This window comes from Coffea arabica, chromosome 10c (assembly GCF_036785885.1).
Source record: "Coffea arabica cultivar ET-39 chromosome 10c, Coffea Arabica ET-39 HiFi, whole genome shotgun sequence".
NCBI classification, from domain to species: domain Eukaryota; kingdom Viridiplantae; phylum Streptophyta; class Magnoliopsida; order Gentianales; family Rubiaceae; genus Coffea; species Coffea arabica.
The window spans coordinates 8,796,745-8,819,142 of NC_092329.1; the positions used below are offsets into that span (position 1 = coordinate 8,796,745).

At 34.3% G+C, this 22,398-nt stretch overlaps 1 protein-coding gene and 1 long non-coding RNA gene across 3 annotated transcripts; both read right to left on the minus strand.

Moving 5' to 3' along the window:
- Window positions 1–682: 682 nt before the first annotated feature.
- On the minus strand, window positions 683–5,376 carry LOC113714678 (auxin-responsive protein IAA8-like). 2 transcript variants are annotated; one of them, XM_027238668.2, is made up of 7 exons: window positions 5,097–5,376; window positions 3,939–4,406; window positions 3,628–3,845; window positions 3,310–3,536; window positions 3,036–3,177; window positions 2,264–2,325; window positions 683–1,078 (listed from the first exon to the last, which is right to left on the minus strand). In XM_027238668.2, the coding sequence occupies exons 2-7, from the start codon at window positions 4,350–4,352 to the stop codon at window positions 1,041–1,043; spliced, it is 1,101 nt and encodes a 366-aa protein (XP_027094469.1). In that variant the 5' UTR covers window positions 4,353–4,406; window positions 5,097–5,376; the 3' UTR covers window positions 683–1,040. The 2 variants fall into 2 exon arrangements, with proteins under 2 accessions (XP_027094469.1, XP_027094468.1); XM_027238667.2 differs by having other exon boundaries at window positions 3,939–4,449; window positions 5,097–5,370.
- A 10,287-nt stretch (window positions 5,377–15,663) lies between these two features.
- On the minus strand, window positions 15,664–16,738 carry LOC113714679 (uncharacterized). The gene is made up of 2 exons (XR_011822206.1): window positions 16,412–16,738; window positions 15,664–16,240 (listed from the first exon to the last, which is right to left on the minus strand). It is a non-coding gene; the product is annotated as an uncharacterized lncRNA (long non-coding RNA).
- Between the last annotated feature and the right edge of the window lie 5,660 nt (window positions 16,739–22,398).

Sequence of the window (22,398 nt, forward strand, 5' to 3'; positions counted from 1 at the left end):
GATGAAGCCATTGTGGTTAATATATAATCTCAATAAGCCTTCAACAGCAATTTCGTAATTAGAAAAGAATGTCAAGCTTGTCCTTTGAATATGTTTTTGGGTAATCTGAAGGGTACTATAGTATAGCTGAAATGCTTGCTGCTAGGTAGGCTAGCTGAATAAAAGCTCCTGAAGTCACTGCTGACATGTTATGTACTCCACTACATTATTACCCAATACTTGCTTTTGAGGATTGATCCCTCTGCACCAAACCAAATTATTTGGATAGAACTACAATAATGCAGGATTCCAGGAGGCCAACCATTTTTAGTACTGTCATTTCTCTTTCCTTATTTATTACTACCTTTAGACATCCTTCTGTTCGAGTTTTGGAGCTCATGCCATTTATATCTCAACAGTGGTGTTTCATTGCCCTTTGATTTTAAGCCTTCTCTGACTGTTACTGCTTTTACAAACACTTGCAGCATGCATGTAAAGGATTTCAATAATGGAAGGCTGAGAACTGAAATCAATCTACCTCCAAAAATTAGTAATAAAGATTAGGCAGAGTAACTGAGCTTGGCTACATCACTACAATAGACTCCACGATAGATGAAGAGCACATAATTATGCAATCACATAGCATCCTAAACTTGGCAGTGAAGTGAAAAATTAAGATCTCAAGCTACGAGCAACCGGGTCATCGAGTAATGAGTACACACATAAAAACATACTTCGGTACATTAAGATGTTTAACACGCAATACACTTTTACATACTAATATTGGGAAAAGGAACCGACAGCACGCATCAGTTGCACAACACACAGGTGAAGGACCTTAGGAGCTGAAATACTACATACAAAAGTTGGGGACATTAATTACGCGGAAATGAAAACACAATGACAATAACATAAGCATCTACCCCATGATATGCTGCCCAAAGCCATCTGATTACACCTTAGGCTTCATGGATGTGTACATGATCTTCTTTAAACCATTCCCCTGTTCCCTTTCCTTGTGCATTGCTGGATAGATGGCAGCATTCATGAAGCAACGGTGACTAGTTCCTGCTCCGATTTTTCTCCACTGCCCTAGGAGCTGAAGACAGTTGAAGATAAGTTAATGAGAGATCAACCCGTTTTGAGTGAAGTTGAGGACTCCAAAAGCAGAAGGTGCAGAAATATATTAAAGAAGTACATGCATCACAGGGTCAAAATGACAGATCTAGAGAGGGTGAATTTTCCGCCACAATCAAAATTAAGCAATTCTGTGAAATAAGTAGCAAATACAGCAATTCTTCCAATTGAAAACAGAGCTAGTTCAGAAAGCAGCAGGTGCCACTTGAATCGGCAAAAACTAGAATTATGCTTAGTACAGCACTTTAAGGCAACAAGATATAAAACTTTCAAATATAACTAACAAGCTTTGCGAGTTTGAAGACACTTGGAAGAATTTAGCAACTCAGTCAAATTAAGAAAGGACTAATGTCACCATCTGGTGTCACTTAAATGAATCTTTTCCCTTCAGTTCTACATGAATCATAACTTCCAGCAAATGACGTAACACTAAACATTCTTAATTAATTACTTGCTTCTATTCGCCCTTTACCTTTTCCATTCCTCTATGCTTACTTTCAATAGGTATTCTAGTTTCCATCAGTAATTTAACACTTAGATGTTTCTCAATTCATCAACCTCAACATTACAGATATGACATCTAACCCATTTACATTTTTTAAAACAGATCCATGGTTGAATCACACAAAGTGGATGAAATCCATCATACAAACAAAATTGACGACAACTATTTATTTCTGTACACAAATCACTAAGCACACAACTGTTGTCGTCCAATCAGGGTAGCAGAAATTTATAGCTATTTTCATCTACTTGTTTTCCATCAAGGAACCTTGCACAACTGATTCTTTAAAGCTTGCTATAACTGCTGCTTTTCTATGTATTCCTTCTCGCTCATTACACTTCTATTACCAGTTAAAAGGATGCCTTTCTTGACAGATGATAGTGCACAGTTCAAAATTCAAGTATCAACATGTTCAAGCCATAAAAAATATACAAATGCAAAGCCTCATATTGCTACAGGCTGAATACCTGTTGCCAGGTGTGTGCCTTTTCAAGTAATAGGTAATCTATGTATTAACATCAAAGTAACAACAATAACATTATGATCGAACACTAGAGAGAGCATTGAACACAATCACAACAAAGTCAATATTTACTGTATTTGTGGTATGCAGAAGTTCTATAAACCAGAAAGAATACTAACCCAGACCAATAGCATCAGAACTCTTCATGATTCTCAGTCTCTTGCATGTATCAATGAACATTCTGTCAAAAACCAGAAGAAACATTAGAGGGCGTCCATACCTTGCTTTATAGAACAAGTATTTTGAACACATAACATCTTAAATTCCATGGTGACTCCTGGCAAGGTTAGCCCTTATAGCAACATAAGAAGCCACATTTTATCCAACTTGAACGCCAAGGTAGGAAAGTTATATCTCTTTCATAAATTTGCATAGTCATATTCCTGATTATTGTCAGTAACAGCTTAGATTTTCCCCCCCTCTCTTTCCCATTCCAGAAGACAACTGAGATCTAATGAACTTGATTATGTCTGGCATGCAGCATAAATAAATAAAGCTATTTATTGAATTACGAGTTGTGCATAATAGGAAAAGGCAAGTATCACAAATTTGAAGGTCATGAAAACAATTCCATAGTGACACTCGTGACTTTTGTGCTTTAACAACAATAGCAGCAGGTCATGACAGTTTCAGATGTTTTGATTGACATGGGAACGTCATTTAATAACATTGACGATAATAGTATAGGCAAGAATAAGCTTGCCTCCAAATAAATCAGCAGTTTCTCATACAGAAGCAAGAAGCAATTCTGTCCTACTCCACCTGGGATGCAAATGGTTCATGCTAACTAAGTCACTCTCAGATTGTATTTGGGCGGTGCAATGATGCAATCAACGTATATAATCCATATGAGGAAAATCATCAACAGAAATTAGCATGTTTAGAACTTACTCCCAAGGGACATCACCCACGAGCATCCAGTCACCATCCTTGTCCTCATATGTGAGAACATATTCTGATCCATGCAGCAAATCCTTCAATTTGCTCTCACTCAACACCTCCTTCCCTTCGACTCCGTGAGATCCACATTGACCTGACATTATACCAAGAGAGGGTAGTAACCGGAACCATTACGAATGATTTCGGCAAACAAATGCTTGATGTCAAAATCCCACATATATAGCATATTAGCGTGTAAAGTTGTAGGTTTCAAGTAATCACTCACCAATAGTAAAACAACTGAACATCTTCTCAAGGGCGGAAGAGAGGTCCTGATATGTGGAGTATGTCCTAAGGTCCACTTTCCGTAGATATGGAGCACCATCCATGCTGACCTTAACAAAAAGTGCACCAGGTCCAGATTTTCCATCCACTTCTTCAGCAACCTTTGAGGTGGAAGCCAAGGAGTTCTTTCTAAATGACTTCACAGGTGGCCAGCCCACAACCTGTGCCCTGCAATCATTGAAAGATTATGAACAAGACATTCTTGTTATCAAGTCAACATTAATACATTTAAGAGATTTGAATTCATGTAAAAACTTACTTGGGAGCTGGGGCTCCAGTGTTGTTACTTGTAGCTCCAACTCGGTTTGAGACACTCTCATTGACAGTGCGAGGCCTCTCCTGGACAGTGCTTTGGGGTACAACCTCTTTCAATTTGGCAGCTTGAGTACCAGTAGTCTCTTTTGCAGAGACTGATTTCATGCTGGAGTTCAGAGAAGGTCTGGGAGATAACATCACATTAACTTCAGAAAATTTTCCCTGTAAAACAAGTATGATAGTTCCTCAGTAAGACCCCTTCTTCACACCCCATTAAAGAATCCAATTGCTTTTCAGTAGAATAAGCAAATTCACCTCAGAGAACCCATCCATGGCATCTGAGAACCCTCTTTTGTTGCCTGAAGTAATCGTTCTCTGCAAATTCGAGCAATTCCCATCCTTCAAAGGATGCAAAGGAAACAGAGGTTTCTCATCAAGTTTGGTAGAGCTCACAAGGCAAAGTTCTGAATCCCTCTCAGGTGACTGGGACCCAGGAAGCCCAAGCCTGAGCTCAGTTGCCTTCAAATTCAGACAGCTGCCATTGCTGCCATCCGATATGTTGGAAATTGTAGAGCTGTCCACCGATGAACACTCAGACAATCCCATATAGTTTCGCTCTTTGAAAACTGATCCATTCTGTCGCGAACTGTCTAAGGAGGAAGAAGAAGTCAACAAGCTCACATTGCTCTGACCCTCTTCTTCCCCAACACCAAGCAGTGGTGTAGACATCAGATTTCTAAACTAAACTCCACTTTGTTTTTTTTTCCCCTTTCTTTCCAAAACCTGCTCAATTCAGAAAACGCTCGTTACACTTCTCATCCTATCCCTAAATAGCAAAAGAATACCAACAAAAAAAAAAGTTAACATTTGATCAAGATTGCAAGATAGTTGTTCACATAATTTAAGCCAACTATATGTCCACAGATGCATGTGGCAGCATTTTCAAGATTTTTTTCTCTCTCAAAAACCTTTTCAAATTTAACCATCTCGGAAAGTATACTATCAATAGCGAGCAGATTTCATAAGTAGCAGAACATGTAAAGTTCAAAACTGAACTTTAAATAAAATAACTACTCAACGTTAAGGCTACCCAAATATCCATACCACCCACCAGAACTCCCAAGACAGAAAAATCCCACAACAAAAGGAAAGGTTAAAAAGCATCATACATGAATATTTTGGATTAAATTCATAATTAAGGATGGTAAAAAGCAGGGAAAATAGAGAGAAACAAAAAAGAATGCATGCCACATAATTACCACAAACAAATACTGCCGGAGAAAAAAGAAAGAAAGAGAAGTAACACACACAATAGATCTACCCAAAGAAAAGAAAGACAGCGTGTTAATTCACCAAAGTTGCAATTTTGCTCCCAAAATAATAAAATGGTGAAAGAACTGCACCAAAAACTCCCTTAACGAAGAAGGGTATCCGGTATAATGAAGCCAAGGAGAAGAAACTATTAGCACTCACCAGTCAAATGAAAAGCCTTTCAGATCAGCTAGTTTGTGAAGTAGGAAGCTCAACAATATAGACAAGGGTCAAAATGGAGAAGGAAACAAGTACTAGTAGAAGAAGAAGAAGATGATGATAATGATGATGATGATGAAGGGGTAAGTACAGGTTACAGAGGCTTGTGATTTTGCAGAGTATTGAGAGAAGGGAAGGGAGAGATGGGGGAGAGAGGAGAGAGACTAAGGACCCTCCATTTAGGCACAAAGTTACAAAAGCTTATTTGCTGTCCTATGTGAAACTCAATGCCTCCCCTATATTAAAATAAATACACCAAAAACCAACTCCAAGAATAAAAAACAAAAGAAAAAAGAGGAATTTCTTTATGACTGACCAAAAGGAAGAAAAGCAAAGGAATTTCTTTAAACTATAGCCGCATGCCTACTTTAAATCTCATTTAGATTACTATTTTTTTAAATTTTTATAAAAAATATATTATAACGATTTAATATATTTGAGATTAAAAACATAATTATAAAATATGATCATGAAAAATATAAATTTTTTTTAAAAAAAAACTACAATCCACCTTGCTTTAATACAATATAATTTATGAATAGTCAAAAATAATTAAATTGTAGTCAAGTACTAATACTTAAAATAAGATAGAAATATTTCGCTCAATAATTTTTGTTAATTTCATAAATATAATAATATTAAAATGGGACAGAATTGATTAAATTCTTTTGACGATGTATACTTCCACCTAAGACTAGGGCGGGGTTATCCATTAGTCGCACAGAAGACCGGACCGGAGAAAAAATGCAAAGAAGTGGGCGTGGGGGGAATAAAAGTAAAAAGTGAAAAGGAGTTAGCTGTCTATTTTGCTTTTGTTTTGATCCTTCTTGATCAAAAAGAGGTTGGCAAAGATTTACATCCGATTTTTTTGTTTTTAAACTTTCTGATTTCATAGGTTGGAAGACTATAGAGAATCATCAAGTGTATACGCATATTAGGAACATTCCAAAAAAATATCTATGATTACACATAATAATCATTTGTAACTCTTGAAAAGTTTCGAGTAATTTTTTACCTCGCACTCTTTTTCACTCATTTTTCACCCTTAACTATTTGAAAAACTTTAACCACGTCCTTCCCACCCTTACCTATGTTTGGATAGCAAATTTTCTTTACGTTTTCAGTTGATACATTTTTTAATCATCTTTTTATCTCATATATATCAAATCTCTAGAGTATTTTTTCTACAAAAAATTCAGAAAAATGCAATCCAAACAAGACTATATCTTGACCACTGAACCGAGTCAAATGGTTTAGTTTCAAGTAATTTGTTGTTAATATATTTAAGTAAAATTTCTCCGTATTAGGAAATATATATGGTTTTCCTCAAGTGAATTCTTTTGATGTTTATTAGGGAATTGGACAACCATATAAGTTTGCATTTTTGCTCTAGAGTAGAGATCCAATTTGTCCCATTTTTTTGTTTTAGGTCGAACAGATGCCGGTGCTTTTGTAGTTATCCTGTTGTCTGAGTTAATACTACTATATGTTATCCAAATACAATTGCTTTAGCTACCTTTCCCAGCCACCTACAGAAATAAAACAAGAAATTGATCTAACAATTATTCTTTCAAATGTTACAGCCCAAGAATTTCTCTTTAACTAGAAGTTAAGCTAAGAATATTTTTTTTTCCCTTGTGCTAACAGGAATGTCATATAGCCCACAAAAGATTTGGGGAAAAGATTATATTAGTGTTTTTTTTTTTCTCGTCTGGTTTGCTTTCTGCACTATCTTCAATAATGTTGTGTTTTTGGCATCATCGATATGAATAACACATTAATTAACAAGACAAGTGAAAGGGAGAAAGCCTTTGAGAGAAAAAAAAAACAATAAATTAGAGTGAGAATTCAAGAATAGGACATGTTCAAATCAATCCAAACAAGTATTCAATGGCAACGGCCCTTCATGGGTAGTTCGATTGGTCACAGCACGCTTCCTTAGGAGCTGTTGTTCAGTGCCCGCAAGGGTTCTGAGTCCCATGGTTAACGTGTTCGGGGGGACGGTGCCTCTCCTCTCGGGCCTATGGGGGATTAGTCGGATCCGGTTTACCCAATGGCCTGAATACCCCCTCCGTCAGACAAAAAAAAAAAAAAAAGTATTCAATGGCAATGCATATGAAAAATCTCCAATTGTTCTAGTTTGAATTGACCCCATTAAAATAGGTTAAGAAAACAAAAATTTTTAGTACAGTTTTTTCACTCCCTCCTTGTATATACTGATAAAGATGGATCTACTTCAGGAAAACCCCTCCACAAGTTGGCTTCATATGTTACCAAATTTGTCAATGTTTTGGTAGCATCCGATCAACTGAAAAGATTAGGATGGCATCCCAAATCATGACAATTCATACACAGTCTTGATTTGCCTTGGAAAGATTAGGATGAGGCCAGCAAAGGTCCCAAGCTTTTAGGGTAAAGTTTCATCAATTCTGGAATTTCACATCCCCAGAAAACTCTTTTTTGACCTTTAATTAGACTAGATAGAAGAAGAAGACATCACTGACTACATTGCTGCTAAAAAGAAAAGATGCATGCCAAACAGACAACAAGGGGTGTGATGTGTTGTGCCTACAGAATTGGGATTTTTGCCATTTTAACACCGCCACCAGGAAATGCAATGCAGCAATAATCTATCACCAGAACACCATCATAATAACAATAATAATACCAAAAGACTTGGCCAGCAAAATAATTATGGTAGACAAAGAAAAACAGTACAGTGTCCTTGTTCAGCCAGATTTAACAATTTTCAACCATCCCACTCATTACTCCTCCTTCTTTTCCATTTCTATGGGTTCTTCTTCTTCTTCTTTTTTTTTTTTTTTTATTTTATTGATCAGAAAGATTCGTCTGTTTTTTCTTGCACCATGTCCATGCTGCTGCACCTGCATGTATTCCCATAATTTTTATGTCATAAATACCCCCCTACTCACATGCCAAACATACATGGACCCCAGATAAATGTTGTCAGATGCTGTAGGCCACGAAAAGGGGCCCAATATTCCCACATTGCAAGGGTAGAAATGAGATAAAACTAATATATAATTTTTCGATAACTAGTAGACTTCTTTTTTTTTTTTGCGTTTAATAGTCAAAGGCAAGAGATGGAATAACATTTCAGTGCATATTTACGTACTCTTTTGGCTTTTCAAAATTCAGTTATTGAAACTCTATCAAAATAGTTTGATAAAATTTACAATTTTGAAGTTCCAAAATTTACATGTATCATGCTTGATATAAACTTAGAGAAATAGTTATAGTATTTACACACATTTATATTATTATCTTTTATACTCATTCTCGTCTGTTTTACTAAGTAAATAACACGGTCTATAAGAAGCAAAATAACGAGATACATAAATAAATGTTCTTCTAAACTCATCATCATCATCAAATGATAAACAAGAATGGTCCAAGATAATGTCTTTACCAAATACTCACTAGTTAAATTTATGAATTTCTTATACCGATATCATATACATGAATCGAGCTGAATGCATACAACATAATTTTTGTTTATTTTTAAACTTCAATTGTTGCATATATAGCATACTTTAACTATACCCATTAATGTACACACAGGTAATGCAAAAGAGCCTCATCTTAGACTTATTTCTAGCATGTATTCAAAAATCGCGAAAACCTTGAAACAAAGGCGGTGTTTGTAAAAATAAATAAAATAAGGTGCTGTTTGAATTGCAATTTCTTATTAAAAAATGTTTACTTTTTTCTTTGTAAATTAAAATTCTTACATTTTTTATAAGCATATTTTTTTTATCCTAGAGATATCAAATTAATACAGTATTATTCAAATGGGTGGGATTAGGTTTCAAAAGAAAGAGGGAGAATTTTTTTTTAAAAAAAGGAAAATGGTTTAGCGGGGAAGAATATTTAGAGTGAGGGATACGCAGGAAAGCAATTAGTGAGGGTATGAGTTAGGAGGGGACATAGGGAAAACAAGAGGGAGGCCATATGATGCGGTTGGGAGACAGGAAAGCGGCTTTTAGAGTTGGATTGCCGGGTTACGAACGCGACATATAACCTCCTCCCCTACGCCCGCAGATGCGCCGAGCTCTGCTCCTTCCACGCTCACCTCATCAGGCGTGAGATACAAAACTCAATCCGGCGGTTATTATCGTCGGAAAGCAGCGGAAATGTGATGACGCGCTGAAGGGGAGGAGTGGGGGGGGTTGGGCCGATTGACTGGAGATCTTTGGTTTAATTGAGGGAAGACTCATTTAATCATCATTATTAACTGCTACCACCATCGCACGCTTGTTTCTTAAGCATGGGATGACATAGCATCATACATGTTTTGACCCGCCCGGATGGATCCATCATCATCATCATTTATCATACTACCACTCTATTTCCACACCTCATTCTTACGTCATTCAATCTTCACTGCCCATTGGTTTGGTTTTTTGGTTGTATTTACTTCTCTGGTTTATTATTAGCTGTAAGTACTATTTTGTTTTTAACTTTTTTTGCCTTTGATTTCATTCTCATTCACAAGTAAGCCACATACGTCATGGACCATTACCTACGTGAAAGGACAATGTCGAAAGAGTTTCCTTTCACAAGATTAGCCGTAAATTGTACCTATGATTTATATATATATATATATATATATATATATATATATATATATAAAGGGACTATTATTTACATGAATTAGCTCACATAAATTATGTGTCCTACAAATGGTAGTTTTTTAGCGATATATATATATGCATCGAATCAAAGTTGAATTAGATAAGGCTCGAGAGTTGAATTCAAATTATCAGAGTTAAGTTGGCTCTTTAGGAAAGAAACATACTTTTTACTATTTCTTAAAAAGTAAATCTTATACACACTAACGGTATATATATTATCACGATTTGATATACGACACATATGCAAAATTTGAGTTTCAAATTCAAATTTAAATTACATGTTATATATTTAATGATAAAATGTATATACTGTCAGTGCATAAAAGATTAATTATTTTATTAAAATTGCACGACTCGAGACTTCGTACAACAATTAAGTCAAGACAATAAAGAATGGAAGGATTCAAAGCCCAAAGTGCATTCTTTTGTCTTTTACTTTTGTGTGGCATTTTGGAACATGACCATGATCAAAGTGGTCTCACTGAATCACTTAGGTCCTATTTTTCGCTAGCAACAAAAATCCACCTCTTCATCTAATTATTAAAGCCTGCACTTTACCTACACAAGAATGAAGGAGTTAAATCCACCTCTTAAATAGAAGGGCTCAGGGGACTAACAATATACTCCTATTCCTTGACGAGGATATCTTCTAGTACTAAAAGTTTTTTATTTATTCTATTCTCATTGTTTTTTTTTTTTTCATTTTTAGTGAAGGATATTACAACGTGCTTATACAAAGTTGCTATAATATTAAATGTTACGTCTACTTCAGAACACTCATTAAGATATATTTCAGATATCATATTTCTAAAAATGTAAGATTAATTAAGGAAAGAAAATAAATACAAAGTAGGCAAAATTAAATAAGAAAATTATATAAATGCAAAAAAAGACAATAATTGTTAGATGAATATTAGTTGTGTTAAAGACACCCCCTGTTAAAAAAAAAACTCATGTTTGACCACTTTTGGCTATCCTGCATTTGACCATTTCAGTATGATTTTGCAAGTAGTTGCAGATTTCGTTTTCTTAGTAATCTGACTACTTGGCCAAATCACAAGAAAATTATCTAGTAGTATATAATTAGGAAGAATTGGGCCAAAAAATGAAAAGCGAAACTTGAAGATGACGATGTGCTTCGAAAACGCAGATACTGCGGGATATTGCCACGGCTCAGAGTCCCAATATCGTAGTTCTTGGTAGTTTTATAGTCCCTGAAATTTGGCTAGAAAGGGACGCTTAACACTGAAATGTTGGACCATGGAGGACCATGCCGATTTTGTTGAGTCAAATGTCTTTTTTTCTTTCTTCTTTTTTTAATACTTGTTCTAGGAAATGAAAAATGAAATTGAACGCAAAGAATTCTTGCATGCATATAGGCGTGTTTGAATGGTAGATTATTTGAAATAATTTTATATTATAGTACTTTTTTGATATGATATATGTGAGATAGTAAAAAGATGATTAAAAAATATATCTATATATAAAGTTGTCATCTACGAGTTTTTGCAATATGCGTATGTATATATATATGTATATATAACAAGGGATGATAATATACACATTGCTTTATTTGATCTAGAATAAAATGCAAATAACTTATGTGTTCCTGAGCATTGTAACTGTAACGACCCCACCTCCCCCTAAGGCGTACCAGAGGGTTCGGAGGGCTGCCTGCCCAACTCTCGCCGGGACTCAGTCGTTCGCTACAGTTCTCAATTAAAAATTGAAATAAATCACAAGAATAAATAGGGCATTGATCCAAACTTAAAGCGGAACTTATATACATTGCCAACCCAAAAGAGAATATAAACATCAAATATACAAGGGTTCTCAATCCTTCATACGTCCAGCCCGTGCCAAGCACTAGGCGAGAACTAGCGGACCGGCAAAGGTTTATGCTTTAGACAACCGACAAGTTCCGGACTCGTCTGAGGCAACTGAAGGTAAAATTTCGAGGACGAAATTTTTTTAAGGGGGAGGCGGGGCTGTCACAGTTGGTATCAGAGCCATATGCCGACGGTTGGGACTCTACGTCCTTTTACTGGAAAAGCCCCGAGCCTCTCGTTCGTGAAGAGCCACGAAGCGAAACTCTCCGTAGGGGATGCCCGCGTGCGGGTGGCAAGCTGATAGGTACCTTGTGATGTGACCCTGAGAACTGTCACAGTAACCTTCATGAGAGGTAATTTTCAAGTGCTTATAATATGCATCTGATAAATAAACTACCCGAAATTATTAAATTTAATTCAAAATGGAGGTCGTGATGAGGGTTATGACAATGGGTATAGACTTTAGAGTTAATTCTAACTGCATCACGCTTTAATAAGACACAAGTAATCTACTTTAATAAATGATGAGAAATTTCTATAGTGCCATTAGGGTATTATCCCATTTGGCCCAATACAACAACAATATTGGTTTCATATACATTTAGTAATTTGTATTCGACTAATGGTGATACCCTAATGATACAGTAGCATCTCTCCTAGAAAACTTTTGCTGCTGTAAAATTTTTTCCCCTTTTTCAATAATGGCTACTTTCAATAATGGCTCCTCTCCCGGGTTGCAGGGGATTAGTCGGGCCCCGTAAGAATTGATCCAGACACCCCTGTGTTGACAAAAAAAAAAAAAAAAAAGAACACCACGCAACTAACCCATTATCCACCAATTGAGAAATTCCCAAACTACCCAATTGCTTCAAAATAAGAACCATTTTTTCCATTTCCTTTTTTAATCATCTATCAAAATTCTTTTTTTAAATGCACACGTAGAGTGCACTTTTTGACTAGTTCTATTGAAATGTTCCTTGAAAATTTACACCAAAATGGGTCCTCGTGAGTTAGCAAAATGCATAGTGATGTCACGTGGTGAGCAATGAAAAAAATAAAATGAACTCACAAGAAGGTCCAAATATGAGAGATTCAAAAAGGAATTAATATTTTCATATAAATTAATATATTTTTGATATAATCGTGAGTTTATACCAACTTAATTATAGGTTACGATTTACATAAATTTTGTACTAGTTTACATCAAACTTCTATTTATTTACATAATTGGAGAGAACTGGAACTGGGGTGGCTCCAAATGTGTAAAGTGGTTCAATTTTCATTTTTCCAAATATATTTCAGTTTACATAATTAAAGGGAACTGAAACTAGGGAGGCCCTGAGTACTCCTTTCAGGTTACAGCAACAAAAACAATAATGAAGACGGTTAAAATTTTGACAAAAAAAGAAAAAGAAAAAAAAGAAGACGGTTAAAATCAAAATATTTGTCTCCAAGAGGACACAATAGAACACTTTGGTGTCAAATTCCATCGTATTTTCATTGGTCAGCTCCCATGATAATGGAGCATTTAATCAAAGATAAACAAAAATTAATGAGGGTGCACGTGGTCTGCCTCGTTGAAAGAATGCAGGGTTATGGTCCTAAGGTCAATGCCTATGTATGTTAGGTTGGTCCATCGTTGTACTTCGGGCCCTCGACCCGGGCCCCCACCCCACGTGTGGAACACTGAAAGGTACAATATGTGGGATTCGGTCAAGCCCATATGCAATTCCAGATTAGGTGGTTTGGACCTTCACATTAAATTCCCAGGTTGGCATCCTCTTAATCAAATCTGTTTCTTTCATTAAAGATAAACATTACAGATTAAGCGTGCAAAATCTCATTTTCGTTCCTCAATGAAAGAAATAAATTCTTAATCAATTTCTTTTCCCGCCACCCGGGGAGGGGGGGGGGTCAGAAACAGGAATTTGTGTTTGAGGTGATGCTCATTATTGATGTACAATTTCAACTTTGATTGCAAAAGCATATACTAGGCTGTTAAAACTTTTGGCTAAGCAGCTTAGTCATACAATCTTGCCAGCATGATCCGTGGATAAACATTTATCTTTTTAGTTGACGTGTGTGTTATCGTCAGCATTCAGATAAATACATCGAAAAGATCACCATAGTCTAGAATTCTTCAAGTGGTACGAAGGATAAGTTTCGTTTTAGAGACAGTGAAAGTATAATTTTTATGACAGTATATTTTATCGAACGTGGGTGGGGCAAACATATTGAAGTTGATTAACATCACGTGATTTCATACCAAATTGCCTTTTCTTTTCTAGACAGCAAATGCAAGCTAGGAAAATTGGGGACAAAAGAATAGATATGACTTTTATCACGTGACAGTTTTTAAGTAATAGAATGAGGAAAATCAGAAGAGAAAACAAGAAAGTAGAAGCTAGAAGACGCTTGTGACAGAGGGCAAATTTGGAACAGAACCTAGTTTCAGGGGGAATTAGACTAGCCCAAATTGTGTACTACCTCGTTCATCAACTTTGGGCTGAAGTTGTTTTTGTTTAAACTTGTCAGGGCCTTCAATATTTGTGCCCGATGTCAACAAATTGCTTAATTCTTTGATCAATCTGCTGTGCCCAAGCCTTTATCTGCTTAAGGCCATTGTTTTGGGCATTATTATGTGAAACAACTCCGTTCCTGAAAGGCCCAAAAAAAAAAGAAAGACAAAAGAAGTAGCTTGATGCTTGATTATGTCTATGCTATGAGGCCAAGATTTAATAACATTGCCAAACAAGTAACTACCTAAATTTCTTATTTAGGGCAATATTGTTGAGATTAATCTTCTATATTGTATATATTATCATGGTTAGATGCATGAATATGAATTTAAATTTAGAATTCGAATTTTATATATGTATCATGCATCTCACCGTGATACTATATATACTGTCATTGTATATAAAATTTACTTATATTGTTGAGCTATTTTTTCTCCAAAGTGAATGGTACTTGGTTATCGCTATTTAATAACAAATAAGGTTAATTACAATTAATCCACTTAAGGTATATCCAATTTCTAACTTTACCTCCTAATTTTAAAAATTTTTCACTTAGCCCCTTGTAAAACAAAATTACACTTCTATTATTTTGGCTTTTTCATTTATCCTTTTCTCTTTCTCCTTTTTCCCCTGCTTTATTTCTTTTTATCTTTCTTTTTTTTCTCTCCTCCATCATTCCTAATAGAAAACTTCATATAAAGTTTATAATTGGGTTTTTCGATGAAGCTTTGAAAGACATTAAAAGCTAATTTTGATCTTTGTATGATGTCATGTATCACAAATAACTATTAATGATCATTAATCAGGTTACAAATTTATCTTGTAATTTTTTCTTGAGAATAAAATGAGAAATTGGAGTGGGAAGGGGAAAAAAGCAAAAAAGGTATTTTGGGGAAGGAGTTCGAATATTTTGTGATCATTTGAGGAAAACATAAATATCTATAATTTTTCTTTTTTAGTTTCAGTCAGTAAGATGAAGTTTCTTGTAAGGAAGAGGGAAAAGTAAACAAAGAAGAAAGAGACAAATAAAATAAAGGAGGGATAAAGGGGAAAGGAAAAAATACAAAAGAGAAAAATAAAAATAAGAATTTAGAATAATTGAGGCATAATTTTGTCCAATAGAGGATAGAGTGAAATTAAAACAAAGATTAGGGAGTAATGTGAGAGATGGGGTATACTTTAAGGGCATCAATTGTGATTAACCCTAACAAATATTTAGCATAGCAAGATCAAATGCTTAAGGAGAATGCATCGGACTCTCATGATTATGGCAATGCAATTTTTCCCCCTGATTGAAGTTTTCTTTCATGATACTCGTGTAATTTCAAATCTTGCCTTTGAATGGCTCATTCAACTGTTTTTTTTTCTTTTTTTTTTTTATTAAATTACGACTAACCTACAACGATGGGGCTAATGTTGACGAATCACAATTCAACAATTTTACAACTAAACTTGCAAATAATGAAATAAACACTTTGTGTACTTAAACTAAATTGAAAACTGGTGAGACTTAAAACCCAAGCTTTTCAACCCTTAAAAACCATAGTTTTGGTTTTTATTTTACCACAATCAAAGCCTAATTGGTTCATTCAAGTGTCGTTTTACAGGGAATATGGAGACTTGCCTCAATATACCGACTCCAGTTCTATTCCCAGTACTCCTCCCCTTGCTACACTTCACTATTTTTTCCTGACTTGTGACTTTTGAATTCGGTTCAACCAATCTAACTAAAGGCAAGCAGCACTAAAAGAACAGAATCACTCACTTCAAAATGCATAAGCTAACATGGCACTGTTGTGATGCACGAAAGAATCAATCTCAAGAAAACACAATATTCCCAGTCAAAATTCTACCATACTCACCAGTAAGTTGATAATAAAATACTGCAGTAATTATCTGTCTAGAGTAAACTGTATCAATAGTGCTGCAATTAGCTTTACTACAACATACTGCAACTATAATTTTGCGGAATTATTTGCTTGATGTTCTCCATGCGGAGCTGGAAATGCCAAATATTTTGGAGCTCGATCTCCAGGCATCAACACCGTAAAGCTTTCATCATGCTTTTGCTCAGCAGTCTGATTCTAGAAAAAAAACATGCATGAGGGAAGATTTCTACGAACAAAAAAGAGGATTGAGATAAATATAGAGCTTGTCGCAAGAGTGTAAAACTTTTTTTTGGTTTTTTTTTTCGGAAGAAAGCCAAAAAAAAAAAAAAGAGTTAACTGATTGAGGCAGAGAAAATGTTTCTGTACCTTAATTATAGGAGAATGGGGAAGAGTGGAATCTGAATGATTCTCTTCGATGGCATCGGGGGTGGAAGAAGGCTGAAGAAGGCTTCGGATCTTGTTCCAGTTGTAGCAACAAGAAAAGAAGCCACTAATGCATATCAACAAAATGATGAGGAGGGCTAAACCTAAAGGAAAACTTATAGAAGGCCCTTGAGATCCTTCGTTCGGCATCTCACTTCAAAATATTAAAAATCTTCACAATTGCATAAAAAATTATGCTGCTAGTTTCTGGACTATTGAATAGAAATACCAAAGCTGCCTGAGCCTCTAATTGTACTATTGGTGGTTTCAGTTGTCCCTATTTTTTGTAAAAAAAAAAAAAAGGACTAATTGCAGATGGGAAGTTGCTGAGATTCTAATAACTAGTAAAGTAAGACTAAGCTTTTGGTACTTTTGCCCGTACCCTTTCTTTCCTTCCTTGTGCATGATTAGACGTAGTCCCATTAATGGATGAGACATTTGTTGGTTGGTAACAGTGGTGGAGGGGGGAAAAATTCAGAGTGTGAGGCAACATATAATGGTTTCTGTCAATCAGCAGTTTTTTCCTTAGACGGGACGACATTAACAAATATCAAGGCCATTGGGATCGACCCACTTTAGCTTCAAGGGTTTCTCATTTACTATCTTGTTGAATATCTTTGATAATTTGCTCTAGTAAGGATTCTTGATTTCACAAGCAGACTAATGAATTTAGATTCTGAAACAGTCCATAATTTTCTTAATACAATTAGGACGATCGATCATGTGTAGGATGACAAGAAAAAGATGCATGTTGTGGCCCTAATGCTAATTATGATCCCAACTAGGCTCATGTTTTCATGCTATCAATTTGCCTAGTCCAGATTCTTGGGACCCTTCATGCGATCTGGTTGTTTTCAGTTCCATGAATGCATCTGTTGAAAGAATGTGGTAAGTAATGTTTTACTTTTATCATTTTCTAAGTTTTAACATGTTGGCTCCAAAAGATCAATAGTTCCTAATCTCTGCTCAGCATAATAACCATTGGAATGTTGATCGGTTCCACTAAATATGTAGGCATCCTGCATCGAGCCAAATACGCAAAAATTTTGCTAGCTTGAATTCGTAAGAGAACGTAAAATTAATATTTTAAAGATAAAGGACGTTTAATTGTTAAACGTGAGGGACATTTTTTACAATTTTCTCTATAATATTTGTAGTTAAAGAGTAGTATCAGGGCACCCTTCTTCCACATTCTTTATTTTCTTTATTGTTCCAAATAAATTACAGAAAAAGTTATACCTTATAAGCATCCAAAATATTTGTCAGACCCTAATGCCTGCATGTATTATATGATAGAAAAATACCACATATACCATAGTTTTAGAATTATTTCAGGAGTGTGAATCTTTAAGTGGTGATTCATGTGCTCGTAAATAGCTAATAACTCCACACCATTGACTCCTCTTTCATACTATATGTTTCTAGCTTTTCAACTAAAATAAACCTTTTGTCCAATAATTTAAAACTTGTCCTAAATTCACTGTGTAATATTTTTGGCAGCCAACATCAGCAAATTAGGTCACTCCACTCTTGGCTCTTGATATTGGTAGAATTCAGCCTCAAGCCTTCTTATCTTCTTCAATACGGCTGTTTTTCTTCAACTGTAATCATGAGTTCAACTTCAGAAAGATGCTTATCTGAAGATCAAAATGTGGCTGGGTTACCATGACGTGATCCACGAACTTTTTACTTTTTAGACCAGATCATTATTATCTGGAATAAAGCAAAGATATACCTTATTCCAAGTAATGGGGTGCTTTTCATGAAACATGATCCAGATAATGCAAGTAATTAAGTAACCTTCTGAGATAAAAATAAATCCAAGAAAACTATGTGCTCTTTCTACGTTTGGCAGTCGGATTTACTTAGCATTTCATAACTGTTTAACGAATTAGTATTAAAATCAGAAATCAAGTAGCTGGTATTGCTTTCTTTTTCAATTTCTCATTTTGATTAACGTCCTTTGTTTTTCTTGATCATAGGGGGAGCTTGTAAAATGACTTTAAAAGAACTAATAACTGCTGCATTCCAAATTTGTTTTATGTAGCTGGCAGAAAAGGAGAATTTTTTTTTTTTTAAAAAAAAAGAAGAGTCAAGTGTTTCTTGAATTAAGATTGAAGCATGATACTACTCAAAAGAATCATCGTAAAAGATTCTACGAAAACGTAACTGGAGGATGTTAACAATAATCATAGCACTTTATTGACAAAGATGACGCATGAAAACACACAAATATATATATATATATATATATATATATATATATATATATATATATATATATATATATATATATATATATAGAAGCTCTATCTTTTTGCCACTAAGAAAAATATTATGTTTACTTATGTCTCTTGGTGGATTTTATTCTTTTATTGGTAACAATTAATTATAATTCTTTATTACTTTCTTATTTATAGTAAATTTCTGACAATCGATTAATTGCCTACTTTATATACATTTTTATAATTTATGCTTTATTTTATTTTCTGTTAATAGCTTTCCTTTTTTAATTCTCTACAATCACATTCTCTATTCCTATTATTGAATTGATCATTTATTATCATAACTAAAATCTGGGTGGACTTCCATTTTTCTATTTGTTTAATACTTCCTTAAATATAGTAAATTTAAAACTATTAATTCCTTGATTATTTATTTGTAATTCTAAAGTTTTGAAAATTTTCATTTTTCAATGAAATTTATATTCTGTAATTTTAGCATATTGCTAATACAAATCCACGTAAATTGTATAAATAGTCATCCTTTTTCTAAAATTTTTTCTATTAATTTTTATGCTCTCTTTTCATTGGAATTTGATGTAGGCTAAAATGTTATCCATATAAACATGAGATTATAAAAGTTCTACTAAATTACTTTTTTCGTTAGTTTTTTAATAATTTGATCCTTTTTTATAATGTAAGTGGAGGCTTTTTTTTTGTTTGCTCGACACAATAGATTTTAATTTACACCTACTCATACTCTATATTAGGGGGAGAGGGGATCCAAAGGGGTTAAAGGGGGAACCTTGGGGGATTGAACCACCACCGATACAGACAGGTGTCTATGCACACGCTGGAGAAATTTTTTTCAAGAAATCCTAGTTTATAATGCAGGCCAAGGGATTTGATCCCTTGACCTACATCCAAGTAGAGTTTTAAGGCTCTCTTAGTGGCCATGGCTTGTAAGTGGAGGCTTGAATCTCGAATCTCTCACTTACGCTTCCTCCATCGGAACTACAACAAATAATAAGTTCATTATCTGTTAGTTTGTTTTTTAAAATTCTTTTAATCATGAAAGAATCAAATATTAAGTGCATTTATTTTGCAAATATATCTCATATGTTCATATTTAGACATACCACCACTAATTAGAGTAAACATATAAATCATGGAATAAGATTTGATTGAAACTAATCATTAAATTGTTATGAATTAACTATTTTTAATCGATTTAAATTGTTATTAATTTTTGTTTTACAATCAGTATATAAAATTTTATAAAATAGTTTTTTTAGTTATTTATATCTTTTGTTCGAAAAATAAAAACTTTAGAGCATAAAAAGCGCCCGTGCAAATGCACAGGTGAATAACTAGTAAATGTAAGAAAATCATGACATCTTAAGTGCATCACAGCATCTCTTGAATACATCAGTTTTATGGCTAAAAATGGATAGGATGTTTAAAGCATCATTTGATTAAGCTACTGATGGCGAAGCAGACATATATTTCCTCGAACCTCAAGGAATCCGACTAACTGTTGCCTGTTGCTTATCCTCATTAGTTAAAGGCAGGAAAGCAAGATGTAAACAAGTAAATATGATATTTCAAGGTAAATTCTAGTTTTCTCCCATAACTATTCAAAAAAATGTAATTCTTGCCATTGTTAGAGAACAAAAAAAATAACAGTCTAGTTTGCCCCGGATCCACCTTTCATCTTGTACCACAAGGCCTATATTGTTAGTTACACGAGTGACAAATATTGAAGCCTGGCCATTGGATTGAAAATTTTCTCCAATTTTTTTTTTTATATTTTCGATGAACACATTAATCAATCACTTTTTTACTTCACATATATCAAATCATTATAATATATTTTTTTATAAAAATCAAGAAAATATGGACTCTTAGTTAATTATATGGTTCCAAACGTATCTGAAAATGGATGTCCTCGTCATTCTCAAATTGATCCTTTGTGTTCCAAGTTTCATGTCATAGTCATTTTCAGTGTCAAACCAACTGGCCTATTGGCCACTTTATTCTTCAACTACATCTGATTCTTGTGGAGGCCTCTAATACATACATGGATTGACTTAAGAGATTCAGAAAATCCACTCTTTAACTAAAACTTTGATCGATCTGAACAACAATTCTTCATCAACTAATCAACTTTAATATAAAGAAAGTAGTTCTTGGGTTTTCTTGATCTTGAAAATGAAAAAAAAAAAAAAAACTCTAAACAAAATCTTGGAAGTAGTACTCCCTCAGTATTCTATTGACCTGGGGACTAGAGGTCTTTAATTTTTTTTTGAATTTTAAAAAATATATTTTCTGCGAGTGCGATTCCACTTGGACAGGCTAATTGCCAAAATCACATGGAAGCCCAACTAAAATCTATTGGCTAAGTACTCTTCAGTACCTCCACGGCCCAAAAGAGGATGGCCTAAATAGCATCTGGAGACACGGCAAGAAAATAAATGTGCAAACGGCCCAAGAAGGCACTGTTTGGACACGAGGAAAGGAACGCCATGGAGCATTTTGCTCCTTGGCAGCTTCTCGTCTTAACCTTCTTGTTTCATTTGCACTTCGTTTTGTTTGTAAAGTTTCTCATCATCTCTGAATTCCCTTTCAATTCTCCCCATTATGCAACACATACTCTATATATATATCTATCATAGCTTGGCCTTTTAAGAGAAGCAAGGTCTGGTCGCCTTCTTCAACATCATGTCACAGCACCAACTCTGCTTTGCACTTCCAAACTTGTAGTCAACTTGTACTACTATTTTATTTTATATACCAAATTTTAATTTTAGATACTTTGTACTCAAAATTCTCAATTTTGGATACTTTACGCTTTAAATTTTCAAATTTATCGCATTTAAGTCAAATCAATGATAATGTTAGCAAAAATTAGTGGCATAAAAGACCCTACAAATCAATGATAATTTGTTAATATAGTCAGAAGGAATCAAGGTATTGCTGTTAGAACAAATGATACATTATCATTAATTCACACCATCTTTTATTTCATTAATTTTGACTAACGATATTAGTTATTGAAACTATACAAATCACTAACAATATGCTGAAAGCCGTCAAAAAGGTACTAAGGGATTGCAACTAAAATAAAACGATACATTATCATTAATTTGCACGATCTTTTATTTAGTTAATTTTGCTAAAATATTAATTATTGACCATATAAATCAATAACAATGTAACGAAAGAAATCAAAAGGAACTAATAAATAAAATAAAATAATACATAGTCATTAATTTGCAATATCCTTTATCTCCTTAATTTTATTAATGTTGTCATTGATTGTATTTAAATGGGGAAAACGAAGAGTTTAGAATGCAAAATGTTTAAAATTAAAATTTAGGATAAAAAGTAAGTTAAAGAGTGCTACGCAGAACTAGTCCTCATATCAAAAGATTCACAAAACCAATTCTAGGAGCAAAATGAGTTTATGGTAAAGCATGTATAATCTTTTCTTTCCTTTTTTTTTTTTTTTTTAATATTACAAGCAAGCATAATCTTTTTAGGGCCTGATCTAACTTTCTGTCGCAGGACTTGTACGCGTGCTTAAGAAACAAAAAGAACCGAAAAGGGCAAACATACACGGACAAACTTTATATGTAGTATTCATTGAGCTAAGTTGCCCGATGCCTATAGTAAAACTGGAGCTTAATTGGGGACATGAATATAATT

Excerpts from the sequence above, each read along its gene's own strand:
- LOC113714678 (XM_027238668.2), bottom strand. The coding sequence starts at position 4,352 with ATGTCTACACCACTGCTTGGTGTTGGGGAAGAAGAGGGTCAGAGCAAT. Across the intron at positions 3,846-3,938 it reads CCATGGATGGGTTCTCTGAG|GGAAAATTTTCTGAAGTTAA; the intron begins GTGAATTTGCTT and ends CTTGTTTTACAG. Across the intron at positions 1,079-2,263 it reads TTCTGATGCTATTGGTCTGG|CTCCTAGGGCAGTGGAGAAA; the intron begins GTTAGTATTCTT and ends AACTGTCTTCAG.